Below are 16179 nucleotides of genomic sequence, written 5' to 3' on the forward strand. Positions count from 1 at the left end.
AAGGAATTAAAACTTTTTTTTCCTAAATGATAGCAAACATCTTTGATACGTTTGGATAAGAAATGATGAAATAAATTTACTAATTTCATACCTCAGGGGCTGTGAAAAGAGCACACTAATTTACTCCTATTTGCAAATTGAAAAAGGAGAAGAGTTAAGTTCCGCTTCCCTAAGTAGTCTCTCTGTATATATACATTACACACATACGCACACACACTCCCCTTTGAATGGTCTCCTCCTGACTGGCCCCATTTTAGGGGCAGTTATGGGAGAATGGAATTGGGAGGGTCAGGGCATGGCAGTTGGGAACCTGAAAGTGGAGACTGTCACCTTGGTGAAACACTCCAGGTGTGGATGGTTAGCTGTTAGTGAATGTCTAGCTCCAATATATAGCGCTCCCTAGGGCTATTGTTTCTGAATGTTTGGAAACAATTTCCAAGCTTGCCTGCTCTTCTATTAAGTAAATAAAGCCAAAGGCTCAACCCAAAGAACAGTTAATCAGATAATGGTGGGGATTTAGTTGTGAATATAATTCCCATATGAGATTGTTCTGCCTTGGGCCATGGTCTCACTCTGCTTGGTGAAAGAATAGCTCCCACTGTGGGTTCCGTGCTGGAGGAGTCCATTGCCTTTTCCAAGTGCTAAGACTAGGAAGATCATAGGACTTGATCTATGATCAATTAAATTAAATTGAGTGAGTTGAATATATGTTCAACTTACTGTCTCACAGACATGAGTTTCACCTTTTAAGCAAGCCTAGGAAAACAGCAAATTCAAATTAAACATGAAGATGGTGGAAAGAGCATGGGCTCTGGAGCCAGACAGACTTGGATTTGAATCTTACCTCTGGCAATTCGATGTAGAAGGGACATTGTAGTGGTTACTTAAGCTTTAGGACTATCTTGTGCCACCTTTGTAAATTATAGGTATTGATGCCCTATAGGGATGGTGAGAGGAATAAAAAAGAGACATGTAAGAGCTATTCCGATTGTTATCATATAAATGTTCGTTTTCTCCTTCCAGAGCCATTCTGCAGATGTTTAAGTAAGCTTTTGTTCCATACAGGGTTCTGTGCTAGGTATTTGGGAGAATCAAAGAGGTAAAGAACCTGCCTGCAATATGGGGAAACCCGGGTTCAATTCCTGGGTCGGGAAGATCCCCTGGAGAAGGAAATGGCAACTCACTCCAGTGTTCTTGCCTGGGAAATCCCATGGACACAGGAGCCTGGCAGACTACAGTCCATGGGGTCACAAAGAGTTCAGCTTGCCTGAGCAACTGACACTTTCACTTATCTTTGAAATGAGGATGATGTGACATGCACACAAATGACGGCCCAGGAACTGTAACTGCACTGGCCTCCTTGTCGCTCCTGGAACATTCAGGCCTCACCTGCGTCTGTGCTGTGGGACTTACTGTTCACTCTCCCTAGAATTCTTGTCTCTGCTCCTCACCTCCTCCTCCACTCATGAGTCATCTCAGCAATGCCTTTCCTGATCACCCTAAACTCCCTGGGACCAGTGTTCCCCTTCCCTCTTTCCTGTTTGTTTCTCTTTCTGACAAATATATTTTTTACGTGTGTGTGTATATTCTGTCATACACAGAGCTCCTCCTCCCTCCTCATTGTAAACACTGTGATTGTCTAATGTCTTTTACTTTTCTCAGTCAGTTCAGTCACTCAGTCATGTCCAACTCTTTGCGACCCCATGAACCGCAGCACGCCAGGCCTCACTGTCAATCACCAACTCCTGAAGTTTACCCAAACTCATGTCCATTGAGTTGGTGATGCCATCCAACCATCTCATCCTCTGGTGTCCCCTTCTCCCGCCCTCAATCTTTCCCAGCATCAGGGTCTTTTCAAATGAGTCTGCTCTTTGCATCAGGTGGCCAAAGTATTGGAGTTTCAGCTTCAACATCAGTCCTTCCAATTAACACCCAGGACTGATCTCCTTTAGGATGGACTGGTTGGATCTCCTTGCAGTCCAAGGGACTCTCAAGAGTCTTCTCCAACACCACAGTTCAAAAGCATCAATTCTTCAGTGCTCAGCTTTCTTTATAGTCCAACTCTCACATCCATACGTGACCACTGGAAAAACCTAGCCTTGACTAGATGGGCCTTTGTTGACAAAGTAATGTCTCTACTTTTTAATATGCTATCTAGGTTGGTCATAACTTTTCTTCCAAGGAGTAAGCATCTTTTAATTTCATGGCTGCAGTCACCATCTGCAGTGATTTTGGAGCCCAGAAAAATAAAATCAGCCACTGTTTCCACTGTTTCCCCATCTATTTCCCATGAAGTGGTGGGACCAGATGCCATGATCTTCGTTTTCTGAATGTTGAGCTTTAAGCCAACTTTTTCACTCTCCTCTTTCACTTTCATCAAGAGGCTCTTTAGTTCTTCTTCACTTTCTGCCATTAGGGTGTTGTCATCTGCATATCTGAGGTTATTGATATTTCTCCCGGCAGTCTTGATTCCAGCTTGTGCTTCATCCAGCCCAGCGTTTCTCATGATGTACTCTACATAAGAGTTAAATAAGCAGGGTGATAATATACAGCCTTGACGTACTCCTCTTCCTATTTGGAACCAGTCTGTTGTTCCATGTCCAGTTCTAACTGTTGCTTCCTGACCTGCATATAGGTTTCTCAAGAGACAGGTCAGGTGGTCTGGTATTCCCATCTCTTTCAGAATTTTCCACAGTTTATTGTGATCCACACAGTCAAAGGCTTGGCATAGTCAATAAAGCAGAAATAGATGTTTTTCTGGAACTCTCTTGCTTTTTCGATGATCCAGCAGATGTTGGTAATTTGATCTCTGGTTCCTCTGCCTAAATCCAGCTTGAACATCTGGAAGTTCATGGTTCACATATTGCTGAAGCCTGGCTTGGAGAATTTTGAGCATTACTTTACTAGCATGTGAAATGAGTGCAATTGTGCTGTAGTTTGAGCATTCTTTGGCATTGCCTTTCTTTGGGATTGGAATGAAAACTGACCTTTTCCAGTCCTGTGGCCACTGCTGAGTTTTCCACATTTGCTAGCATATTGAGAGCAGCACTTTCACAGCATCATCTTTTAGATCTGAAATAGCTCAACTGGAATTCCATCACCTCCACTAACTTTGTTCGTAGTGATGCTTCCTAAGGCCCACTTGACTTCACATTCCAGGATGTCTAACTCTAGGTGAGTGATCACACCATCGTTGATTATTTGGGTCCTGAAGATCTTTTTTGTACAGGTCTTCTGTGTATTCTTGCCACTTCTTCTTCATATCTTCTGCTTCTGTTAGGTCCGTACCATTTCTGTCCTTTATTGAGCCCATCTTTGCATGAAATATTCCCTTGGTATCTCTAATTTTCTTGAAGAGATCTCTAGTCTTTCCCATTCTATTGTTTTCCTCCATTTCTTTGCATTGTTCACTTAGGAAGGCTTTCTTATCTCTCTATGCTATTCTTTGGAACTCTGCATTCAAATGGGTATATCTTTCCTTTTCTCCTTTGGTTTTCACTTCCCTTCTTCTCACAGCTATTTGTAAGGCCTCCTCAGACAGCCATTTTGCTTTTTTGCATTTTGTTTTCTTGGGGATGGTCTTGATTTCTGTCTCCTATACAATGTCACGAACCTCCGTCCATAGTTCATCAGGCACTCTATCAGATCTAGTTCCTTAAATCTATTTCTCACTTCCACTGTATAATCATAAGGGATTTGACTTAGGTCATACCTGAATGGTCTAGTGGTTTTCCCCACTTTGTTCAATTTCAGTCTGAATTTGGCAATAAGGAGTTCATGATCTGAGCCACAGTCAGCTCCCAGTCTTGTTTTTGCTGATTATATAGAGCTTCTCCATCTTTGGCTGCAAAGGATATAATCAGTCTGATTTTGGTGTTGACCATCTGGCGATGTCCATGTGGTGATGTCTATGATGTCCATCTGGTGAAGTCTATGATGGAGTAGCCATCATAGTCAAGAAGAGTCTGAAATGCAGTACTTGGATGCAATCTCAAAAATGACAGAATGATCTCTGTTCATTTCCAAGGCAAACCATTCAATATCACAGTAATCCAAGTCTATGCCCCAAACAGTAATGCTGAAGAAGCTGAAGTTGAATAGTTTTATGAAGACCTACAAGACCTTTTGAAACTAACGCCCAAAAAAGATGTCCTTTTCATTATAGGGGACTGGAATGCAAAAGTAGGAAGTCAAGAAACACCTGGAGTAACAGGCAAATTTGGCCTTGGAGTACAAAATGAAGCAGGGCAAAAAGCTAATAGAGTTTTGCCAAGTGAACACACTGGTCATAGCAAACACCCTCTTCCAACAATGCAAGAGAAGACTATACACATGGACATCACCAAATGGTCAACACCAAAATCAGATTTACTTCTCTATCCTAGAGCAATGCCTACAGCACTCAGTAGATACTAATTGAATAGGTGAGTGATCAAATTAATTACCTTCAGATACTGAGAGGGTGGGCTTCCCAGGTGGCACTAGTGGTAAGGAACCTGCCTGCCAATGTAGGTGGTACAAGAGATGTTGGGTCAGGAAGATCCCCTGGAGGAGGGCATAACAACCCACTCCAGTATTCTTGCCTGGAGGATCCCATGGACAGAGGAGCCTGCTGGGCTACAGTCCATAGCGTTGCAAAGAGTCCAGCACTACTGATGCAACTTAGGACCCTCACAGGCACTGGGAGGGCATGTGCCAAACTCCAGTGGTCACAAAAGCAGAAGTATGTCGTGGACTGTATTCATTCCCTGTGGCTGCTCTAACAAATTGTCATAAAATTAGTGACTTAGCACAAACTTCTTATCTATAGTCTATGGATCAGAAGCCTGACATGAGCCTCATTTGGCTAAAATCAAGGTCTTGGCAGGGCTACCCTCTTTCTGGAGGCTCCAAGCTACAATCCGTTTCCCTGACCTCCAACTTCTGGAAGCTGCCTGTACTCCTTGACCTGAGGGGCCCTTCCTCCATCTTCCAGGCCAGCAAAGGCAGGTTGAGTCCTCCTCACATTGCATTGCTCTGACCTCTTCTGCCTCTTTCCACTTTTAAAGACCCTTGTGATTCCACTGGCTCCACCTGGGTGGGCCAGGATGATTTCTTTAAAGTCAGCTTGCAACTTAATTCCTGTTTGCCATGTAAGCTAACATATTCACAGGTTCTGAGGATCAGGATGTGGACTTCTTTGGGGATCCATTTTTCTCCCTACCATAAGGACTAACAAGTGAGACATTTTGCTTAGAGCCTAAGGTTTGACTGCCAGTAGTGAAATAGAAAACAAAAATTTAATCAAGAACGGTCATGGTTGTCAAGATTTAATATGTGGTCTTATATGGGAGGCACTGGGAAGTTACTCAGGGCTCTGGAGTCATGTGTTGGAACTGAGGCTTCAGGAGATGAAGATGGACTTAGAGCAAGTATTTGGAGGGAGATTGATGTTTACCTCTTTAAAAGCAATTGAGTTTTTATTTCCCTCCTGTACATACAGAAAGCTAGGTTCTTATTTAGAATCTCCTAAACAAAGCAGAGTCCATTTTTAAAAACCATCCTGTCATTTCACACATGTGTAGAGCACATATAGAGAGAGACTCATAAAGCCCTGTTCACAGACACACTCTCTCACACACACACACACACACATTTCCTCATACATAGCCCCTCTGCTTCTCTTTGTACTTGAGATCTCTTTTCTGTGGTACCTGGTAGCCCTCTTTTTTTTCCCCCTGCCCTCACACCCGAGTGACTTGTATCTTCCCACTAGTAACACAACTCAGGCAGTGATTCTCACAGGGGTCATTCTGTCGATATAAACCTTCCCTAGAAGGTACGTAAGAATCTCTAGGGAGATACGTAGAGTTGGAAAAAGTCTGCCCTCCTTCAGTTTAACCATCACCCCACAGTGGCTGTGATTTGCTATAACTTCCTAGAATTGTTCTTCTCCCTGACCCCCACTGAGAATCTAGTGGATATGGAATACCTGGGTTTGAGTAGAGTCTGCGAATTTCTTACCTTTTTGATTAACTTGTTTGGCTGCCCCAGGTCTTCACTGTAGCACATGGGATCTTTGGTCTTCATTGTGGGATCTTTAGTCTTGGCATGTGGAATCTAGTTTCTGATCCAGGGATCGAACCCAGGCCCTTTGCATTGGGAGTGCAGAGTCTTAGCCACTGGACCTCCAGGGAAGTGCCCCAGATTTTCTTACCCTTTGATTAACCTCTTTATTTTTATTTTTTTAATTTAAATTTATTTATTTTAATTAGAGGCTAATTACTTTACAGTATTGTCTTGATTTTGCCATACATCAACATGAATCCACCATGGGTGTACACGTGTTCCTTAAAGCAGCACCATCCAGTAGAACTTTCTGTGATGACAAAATTGTTCTAATATATCTGTACTGCCCAGTGTGGGAGCCACAGCCACATGTGGCTGAGCTCTTAAAATGTAGACATATAGGAAAAATAGAGGACCCAGTAGGAGGATGGACAATGAATGAATGGTAGCTCCTACTTTCGTTTTGAATTGCCTTTTTAAAAATACTTTAGTTTATTTTTGGCTGGGCCAGGGCTCTGTTGCTTCATAAAGTTTTCCCCAGCTGTGTGCAGCATGTGGGAGCTACGCTTCAGTCGTGGTACTCAGGCTTCTCATTGCAGTGGCTTGTCTTGTGGTGGAGCAGGGCTCTAGGGCACTCAGGCTTTAGTACTTGCAGCTCCCGGGCCCTAGAGCACAGGCGCAGTAGTTCAGTTGTTCCGAGGCATGTGGGATCATCTTCCCTGATCAGGGATCCAACCCACAGCTCCTGCATTGCAGGTGGATTCTTTACCACTGAGACACCTGTGAAGCTCGGAATTACTTTTTAAATTATTATTACTTTTTTTTAGTTTTTGTAGTAATCAAATTGGTTCACATGGGTATAATTGTAGTCATCTTTTCCCTATCCTCATTCTGATTGATGACTCAATATTTGATTAAAGTGTTATTCATGGGTCTCCTGACAAATGATTTTTGCTTTTGCCTCTGTTCTCTCTCCTGATAAATACATACATGCGTGTGCACTAAGGTGCTTCAGTCTGATCTGACTCTTTGTGAACTTATGGACTGTAGCCAACCAGGCTCCTCTGTCCAAGGGATTCTCCAGGCAAGAATGCCGGAGTGGGTTGCCATGGCCACCTCCAGGGGATCTTCCCAACCCAGGGATTGAACCCGAGTCTCCTTTATCTCCTGCACTGGCACACAAGTTCTTTACCACTAGCGCCACCAAGGAATACATTCATACATACATTTATGAATGTATGTAGACTTTACTGAGACATAATTCATGTAGGATACAATTCAGTTACAGTGTACAATTTGATAGCTTTTTGTGTAGCGATTTGTAGCTTTTCATCACATCAGAAAATGATTAAAACTATTGCCAGGATTGCTTTTAAACATTTTCATCACCCCTAAAAAATCATTAGCAGTCCCTCCTCAGTTCTGTGTACTTACCACCCTCCTGCCCTAGCCTTTTGCTGATCTACTTAACTGTATGGATTTATCTGTTCTGAGCATTTCATATTGGTGAAATCATATAATATGTGGTTGTCAGTGAATTCTTTCACTTAGCATCATGTTCTTCATGTTTATCTATGCTGTACATGTTGTACGTCAGTTCTTTTTATTGTCAACCAGCATTGCATTGTGTAACTAGGCCACATTTGATTTACCCATTCATCGGTTAATGGTATTTGGATTGTTTCCACTTTGTTTGTTACTATGAATGATGTAGTGGTGAACATTTATGCATAAGTTTTGTATGAACATATATTTTCATTTCTCTTGGACATATATGGAAGGAGTGGAATTGTTATATAATAACTCTGTTTAACTTTTAGAGTAACTGCCAGACTGTTTTCCAAAGTGGCTACACTATTTTACTTTCCTACCAGTAATGTATGAGGATTCCAATTTCTCCACAACCTTACCAACATTTTATTATCTTTTTTATTATAACCATCCTAGTAGGTACAAAGTGATATCTCCTTATGGTTTTGATTTGCATTTCCCCATTGGCTAATAATGTTGAGCATCTTTTCATGTGCTCATTGGTCATTTGAATATCATCTTTGGAGAAATGTCTATTCTTGCCCATTTTTTTAATCGAGGAATTTGTCTTCCTCTGTTCTTTTCATGTGGCCTGAACAGGATGCTGATATGCTGACTGGTGATGAGCAGGTATGGAAGGAAGTCCAGGAATCCCTGAAAAAAATTGAAGACCTGAAGGCACATTGGAGTATCCTTTTACCTACGGACTGAGCTGTTTATAGGATTGCTTCCTTACTGGTTGGAGCCTGGCATTAATGAATTCAAGTCCAGGGTTTGACCTCTCCGTGAGCCAGAGAGCTTCACTCTGTTCCACAATCACAGGCTGCATCCCTGTCCCCAGCCAACAATTTCAGTGATGGTGAGGGAAGATTGTGGTAAGGTCAATTTTTGAAAATCAAAATTTATAGCTAGGATTAGTAGGATAGTATGGAGTACTCTCTTTACTTATGTACACGGTAACAGATTTCTGGATTCCCTTCCTCCCATGACCTCCATCTCTATAATGTATAACTTTAAATCCTTATAATTTAATGACTGTAGTCAGCCATGACTACAGTGGTAGTCAGCCATGCTGCACAGTACATTTTCTTGGCATAAGTAGTAAGGACTGTGAGTGGGTCACATTTTAGAGTAAGGAGAGACCGTTTATGATGGAGGTCCTCTGGGAAAGCTCCACCGATGTTATACTGTGTGAAAAGTAGCCCAAATCAGGGACAAGGTTTATATAGGCAGAGGCTGAGAGGGAGCCACTTCCAGTAGTGGAATTAGCTTGAGCAAAAATGTGACAAAAGGAAACCACAAGGTAAGGAGAAAGAGACTAAGGTAGATTAAAAAAAAAAGATTGCAAAACATCATTAGATAAATTATATCCCAGGCACTAAGAAAATCTATAAATGAGGTTTCCAAAGTACAGTGTTCTTTAAAGAGTTGTAAAAGAGCAGGAGAGGCAGTTAGACAAATGTTCCTATTTTTTAAAGGTGAAATAAGTAATTCATAAAATCTATAGTCCAGTGGGTTTTTGTTTGTTGTTAGCAGTTTACTGGTGACCTTAAGCTGGTGACCAAAGGAATGGAAAGGAAGCTGTGATCACCAGGATGCTGCAGGGGTTCCTTAAGAGCGGGTGAGTCCACAGAGTCATGGCTTTCTTTGGTAAAGTTTGTATGTGGACTTCAGAAAGAGATTTGATTTAAAAAAAAAGTAACCAAGAGATTTATGCTAGATGCTAGAGTGACCAGACGTCTCATTAAATGGTTGAAGAGCCAAACTGCAGAACTGATGCTTAGTGGATTGCTGTCACGGTGGGGTGCTCTGTTCCCAGACCAGTCCTCTTCCACTTTGCTTCAGCACTTTGTCTGAGGATGCAGGGCACAGGTTCATCAGATTCTCAAAAATATTTAGACTGGAAGGGTGGCAGAGGTGGGATGACAAAATCAAGAGCTCAAAAGATCTTTGAAGGTTTGAATGATGCAATGATGCCTGAGATGAACATGAAATTCAACAAGAGGGTATCTCACATCTTCTATTTGGGCCAAAAAGTTCAAGTGTATAAATATATATAAAGTTTGACAGCAGAATCTGTGAAAGAACCTTAAGATTTTTAGTAAACATCAAAATTCAATAAAACTTAAGAGTATGATATAATCCCCTCCCCGCCCCCAGGGAAAAAAAAAAAAAATACTCCTGTGATCTTGGACTCCATTAGTAGAACGAGAGAATCGAAAATGAGAAAGGTAATAGTATTAGTCCGATCATGTCTAAAATTTTCTCTTCAGTTTGGGGTAGGCCACATTCAAAGGGATAGAGAAGAAAATGAGTTTTGAGGAATGGAACGAGGATCAAGTGGTATTTGAAACTCTGCGGACAGGATGGGAGACAATTGGAAAGCAGTCGAATCTGAGAGCAAGAGGGCTGTTCTCAGGCTCGGAGAGCTGTTGTTACACTGCAGAAAAGACTTGTTCTGTGTAGTGCCCTGCAGAGAAATTAAGGCCGAAGGATGATCAGTTCAGTCTCAGTGGGATGAGCTTTACTGACGACGAACACTGTGCCAGGTGCCTTACTGGTTCTAACCCATCTTATGGTCCAGGCAGGATTAAGAAGACACAAGCCTGTACTCCCAGCCCTCATGATTAGCTAGGTAGTAAATACATAGATTAATATTTGAGGGACATTGAAAGCACAGCAGTCAACTTTGGGAGGTTAAAGAAGGTTTCACAGAGGAGGCGACTGCCTGGGAGGGTTAGGAGGAGCTCACCAGACAGGCAGTGGAGAAGGGGAGACCCTGAGGGAGAAGCCTGTGCCTTAGTTGTTCAGTGTGAGAGATGGGAGCGTGGCCGGGCCTGGCTTCAGTGTCGTGCACCAGACTAGGTGTTACATATAGGCTCAGGGACCATGGGAGGATTGTAAGCAGTGGACGATTGTAAGGGCCCAGGGTTGTCAGTCTTTGAGTCTTAAGAAGTTAACTCCCAGGTGGATTCACTGTGTTCCCCTTTCTCTTTCCCCCTCAATTCTCTCAGGGTCGTGGTAAACTCTGCAGAAAGATACCTGTCCTGGCATCAGTACTCTTTTCTCTTCAGGTGGGCTGTCTGCCCTGCTCTCTTCACTGGAACAGAGTGACTTGTGGTAAACACCCAGCAAATGCCAGGGACTAAATTTTTGAGCAAACATTATACATGTCAGCATAAGCTTGGGAGAAAAGCCGCTTAGTTAAAATTATTCCATTTTTTTGCTCACTGAGGTGTTTTTACAGGAAGGGTTTGCCTTGTTTGCCAGGAGACTTGCCAGTGTTGCGAAGGGAAGTCGTCATGTGATTCCTGCCAGCTTGCTGGGGCATAAAGCAGATGTATTCCTATCAGCGGTTGCATCTGGCTTTTACTTCCAAGGCTTGTCACCTCAAACCTCTTTAAAATGAGTTGGAGCGTATATAAATGAATAGGCAAATAATAATGGAAGTCACACAACTTGATGTTAAAATAGGGTCAGAGTCTTGCCACAGAAATGTCTGGGCATTGTGTAAGAGACAGTCGTTCCTCCTGATAATCCATCACATATCTAATCCTAGGATGAAAAGCCACAGAGGTTAGCCTGGCGTTTGTTACAAAACCAGTGCATTGCCTAAGACAGTGCCTCCCCCAGCCTCTAGGGAATACATGCAGTAAACTTCAAGCACACACATCAGATGAGTAAAACAGAAAGCCACCGAGTCAATTTTCTTCAGTAAATGTACCTCTTCCAAGACCACAGTTAACTCCTCAGAGGCAGGACTCGGCCTAAAATGATAGAGCATCATGTACAGAAAGGCTCGTTAGCCATGTATTTTGACGCTTGAAGTTCTACCCAGGAAGTCAGGCCTTAGTGCCAGGCATTCCGCCCTCTGAGGATTATATATTTCTTGTGAGGATTAATAAACATATGAGCTCTTGGGAGTTTAGGGGAGAATGGATACATGTATATGTAATGCTGGGGCCCTTTACTGTTCACCTGAAACTACCACAACCTTAAGTAGCTGTAATGTTAGCGATAGTTCTTGAGTCCGACTCTTTGCCACCCCAAGGATTATAGCTCCCCAGGCTCCTCTGTCCATGGAATTCTCCAGGCAAGACTACTGGAGTGGGCTGCCATTCCCTTCTCCAGGGTATCTTTCTGACCCAGGAATCGAACCCAGGTCTCCTGCATTGCACGCAGATTCTTTACCATCTGAGCCACCAGGGAAGCCCCTCCCCAGTACAAAATAAAATAAAAAGTTAAAAAAGAAAGATATGAGCTCCCACACACATGGCTGACTTGATTGGTTTATTTAAACTGTTTACTAATGTGTCAGAAAGCAGTGCCCTGAGAGTCTGAATGCTGGAAGAAGTAGATTTGGCTGAGCACACACACACTGTTTAAGTATAGACTTAGATCACTTTTGTTTTATACTCAAAAAATTTGAGATCCAGTGGAATGGATTTCTTTCAGTTGCTTCCCCTTGAGTGTGCCCATGGGTTGTTTTTGGTTTCATATATGCCCAAGGTTCAAATGACACAGAAGCAAAAATGAGCTCTTCCTTTTTTAAAAGGAATCTCTCTAAAGCTTCTTTAATTTCAGATGAGTTTTGAAACAGCAGCTAACAGAGTAAATAATTATAAAGTGAACTTACTCTTTAGCTCAGTTTAATAAGTAGCTGCATTCATTTGAGGACTAGGTTTCAGGAGAATTCATCTAGGAGGACTAGGAAGAAAGAATGGCTCTCTGAAAGTCTAATCCCCCAAAGCACAGGCTTGGTGGGAACATGCTTTGTTGATGTAAACAGAATTTCCTTCTCTGAGACACCACTTACGTGTTTTTGTTTCTCAAGTGTGTTTTCAGGGAGCTCATTTGTGCAAAATAATGGGCACTTCCTTCCCTCCTGTGCCTGGGAGCTCTTCAGCCTTGTAGAGACTCTAATTTCACTTTTGTTTTCTCTTGATGAACACAATGAATCCTTAACTGAGGTTAATAACAGAGTGGGAACAGGTTCTGGCCATGTGCCAGTCAATCATAAGCAGTAACGCTGAGCGGCTTCCTGATATCAACATCTACCAGCTGAAGGTGCTCGACTGCGCCATGGACGCCTGCCTCAACCTCGGACTGCTGGAGGAGGCGCTGTTCTACGGCATCCGGACCATGGAGCCTTACAGGTGAGTCGAGGGGACAGGCCAGATTAAGAGGCAAAGACTCGAAGATGTAACCTCATGCTCATCAGAGCTGCTTTATAAGACTGCTGCATCTGCTTCTCGCTTGATGTGTAAAGCCAAACCTTTGTTCACTGATGCGTTCATTCATCATCCATAGAGTTCCTTCCATATGTCAGGCGTTGTGTCTGTGCAGGGACTAGTGAGATGCTGTCTATATGGAGCCAGTGATTCTAATAAAGTGCGCTGCTCGAGGTGGCAAAGGCAAGTGCAGAGCCCGGGGCAAGGGGAGCAGAGAGGAGTGCAGGACAGACGTAGCTTGTGCGGTGGGGCTGTGGCATTAGCTCTGCTGATGGGCACGGTGTGGGGTCCTCCGTCTGGCTGACAGCAACGCTGGTTTCTTTCACTTCTCAGGGCTTCATGGTTCTTGGGGTGCCTTCACTTGAATCATTTGACCTAACTGCCTTATGACCCAAGCTGGAGAGCAGGGAGACAGCCCTCTCAAACACATCACTGAGGCAGAGGAAGGAACTGTTGGTCTTTGTTTCTTGACTAGTCTCAGCTCCTCCAGGCCAGTGTGTGTTTTGCCCCAGATCAGAGGAACTTTGGGAGGAATAGCAGTGTTAAAGTCTGGTGCTGGGAGTTTGGCACTGGTGGGTGTGGGACCCTGGTTTGCAATGGGCTAAGAACCTAAAGCTGTGGAGGTGATGGAATTCCAGTTGAGCTATTTCAAATCCTAAAAGATGATGCTGTGAAAGTGCTGCACTCAGTATGCCAGCAAATCTGGAAAACTCAGCCGTGACCATAGGACTGGAAAAGGTCAGTTTTCATTCCAATCCCAAAGAAAGGCAATGCCAAAGAATATTTAAACTACCACACAAGTGTATTCATCTCACATGCTAGCAAAGGCATGCTCAAAATTATCCAAGCCAGGCTTCAACAGGACATGAACTGTAAACTTCCAGATGTTCAAGCTGGATTTAGAAAAGGCAGAGGAACCAGAGATCAAATTGCCAACATCTACTGGATCATCGAAAAAGCAAGAGTTCCAGAAACATCTAATTTTGCTTTATTGACTACACCAAAGCCTTTGACTGTGTGGATCACAACAAACTGTGGAAAATTCTGAAAGAGATGGGAATACCAGACCACCTGACCTGCCTCATGAGAAATCTGTATGCAGGTCAGGAAGCAACAGTTAGAACTGGACATGGAACAACAGACTGGTTCCAAATCAGGAAAGGAGTATGTCAAGGCTGTATATTGTCACCCCAGTTATTTAACTTACATGCAGAGTACATCATGAGAAATGCTGGACTGGATGAAGCACAAGCTGGAATCAAGATTGCTGGGAGAAATATCAATAACCTCAGATATGCAGATGACACCACCCTAATGGCAGAAAGTGAAGAACTAAAGAGCCTCTTGATGAAAGTGAAAGAAGAGAGTGAAAAAGTAGGCTTAAAACTCAACATTCAGAAAACTAAGAACATGGCATCTGGTCCCATCACTTCATGGCAAATAGATGGGGAAACAATGAAAATGGTGAGAGACTTTATTTTGGGGGGGCTCCAAATTTACTGCAGATGGTGACTGCAGCCATGAAGTTAAAAGAAGCTTGCTCCATTGGAAGAAAAGCTATGACCAACCTAGACAGTATATTAGAAGGCAGAGACATTACTTTACCAACAAAGGTCTGTCTAGTCAAAGCTATGGTTTCTCCAGTAGTCATATATGGATGTGAGAGTTGGACTATAAAGAAAGCTGAGCACAGAAGAATTGATGCTTTTGAACTGTGGTGTTGGAGAAGACTCTTGAGAGTCACTTGGACTGCAAGGAGATCCAACCAGTCAATCCTAAAGAAAATCAGTCCTGAATACTCATTGGAAGGACTGATGCTGAAGCTGAAGCTCCAATACTTTGACCACCTGATGGGAAGAACGGACTCATTGGAAAAGACCCTGATGCTGGGAAAGATTGAAGGCAGGAGGAGAAGGGGACGACAGAGGATGAGATGGTTGGATGACATCACCGATGTCATGAGTTTGAGTAAACTCTGGGAGTTGGTGATGGACAGGGAAGCCTGGCATTCTGTAGTCCATGGGATTGCAGAGTCAGACAAGACTGAGCAACTGAACTGAACTGAACTGAAGAACCTAAGTTTGGAAGATGAGATAGATCAGTCTAGAAGAAAGGACACAGAGACATACATACCACCATCTGAGGTTGAAATAGCCATCTCCAGCATGCAACAAGGTCACCGAGTGTGGCGAAGGTGCCTTGAAAGCATCTGAGACCTGCAGGGGTTGGAGGTGGGGGGTAGTTTCCTGAGGGTAGCAGAGGCGCTGTTTCAGGCAGATGTTGAGTTTCTCAACTCTGAAGACCGTATGATGTCAGCCCTAAGGGACTGAGCAGAGGGAGGATCCAGTCTAGACTTGTGCAACATGGACAACAGGCAGGGGAGTGGTCCTCGGGGGAAGGAGGAGAGGGAAGTAGAGCCCAGGGTGCCACCTGTCTGCACTTGAGGAAGAGCCTCGGAAGACAGTGGAGTGGGAAAGTTACCAGGATCCACATGATAAGAACAGAAGCAAGTCCAGGGACTAGGATATTGGTTCAGGCAAAGGAAGGAAGCTGGAAATGACATGCTTGGTCAGGAACCCAGGAGCATGGTCAGACAGAGAAGAACCTAAAGATGGTGCAGACCCACCAGCCAGGTGCATGGCAGAAGTCCACAGGCCAGCCACAGCACCCAGGTGACCCTGAGGGCGTTTTTCAGAGCTTCTCTAGGTGGTTTCTTCCACTGCCTTGTGGTTAAACAGCTTTGGAATCCAGACTGTGAGTCAGCTTTAATCAAACTTATAGGAGATTGCCTTGAGGGCTGAGACTGTAGACTTTCCCATGAGCGTGAAATGTCTTTTTAGTATGATGAATCTTGTGGGTTCTCAGAAAAGAGGAATTGAATACAAAGAGATAAGGCTTCGTTCACTTTCTGAGCCTCTGTGTTGCAATGAGAGGCAGGTTGGGGACGGTTGGCGTTACCTCTCTGAACTCAGGGTTGGGTCTCAGGACGCTGAACTGCAGGCTGCCTGATGAGTGAATGGATGCCAGCCAGGATACAGAAAATCCTCCTTCCTCCAGACCCCCTTGGCAGCCACTCACCCCATGCTGCTGGCTGGGCTGGATGCACACTGACCCATCCTATCCATCCTCCCCATCCTTTCTGCAGCTAAGCCACCCCTGCCCCCAGTGCAGAAACATACATTGGTCCCCTGATTCATTAAAAAGGCAGCATGCCTTCGAGGGAGCTCCTTCTGCACGTACTTTTGAATCCTCTTTTCTCTATACCCACTGAGGCTTCTCTGAAGGACTTTCTTACCCCTTCATTAACTGGCAGTTTCACCAACTTAAATTTGAATCAAACAAAGAGGCCTTTCTTGTAAGTGAGGCCAAG

General features: G+C 43.6%; 1 protein-coding gene across 2 annotated transcripts in view; it reads left to right on the top strand.

The window, feature by feature from the left end:
* Window positions 1-16179, top strand: part of SMYD3 (SET and MYND domain containing 3) — a 739559-nt gene that overhangs the window by 619375 nt on the left and 104005 nt on the right. For both annotated transcript variants that reach the window (XM_019976597.2, XM_070768088.1), the window contains 2 exons: window positions 8179-8266; window positions 12560-12734. In XM_019976597.2, the coding sequence (XP_019832156.1) occupies window positions 8179-8266; window positions 12560-12734 (263 nt within the window). The remainder of the gene's footprint in view (window positions 1-8178; window positions 8267-12559; window positions 12735-16179) is intronic.

This window comes from Bos indicus, chromosome 16 (assembly GCF_029378745.1).
Source record: "Bos indicus isolate NIAB-ARS_2022 breed Sahiwal x Tharparkar chromosome 16, NIAB-ARS_B.indTharparkar_mat_pri_1.0, whole genome shotgun sequence".
In the NCBI taxonomy this organism is placed as follows: Eukaryota; Metazoa; Chordata; class Mammalia; order Artiodactyla; family Bovidae; genus Bos; species Bos indicus.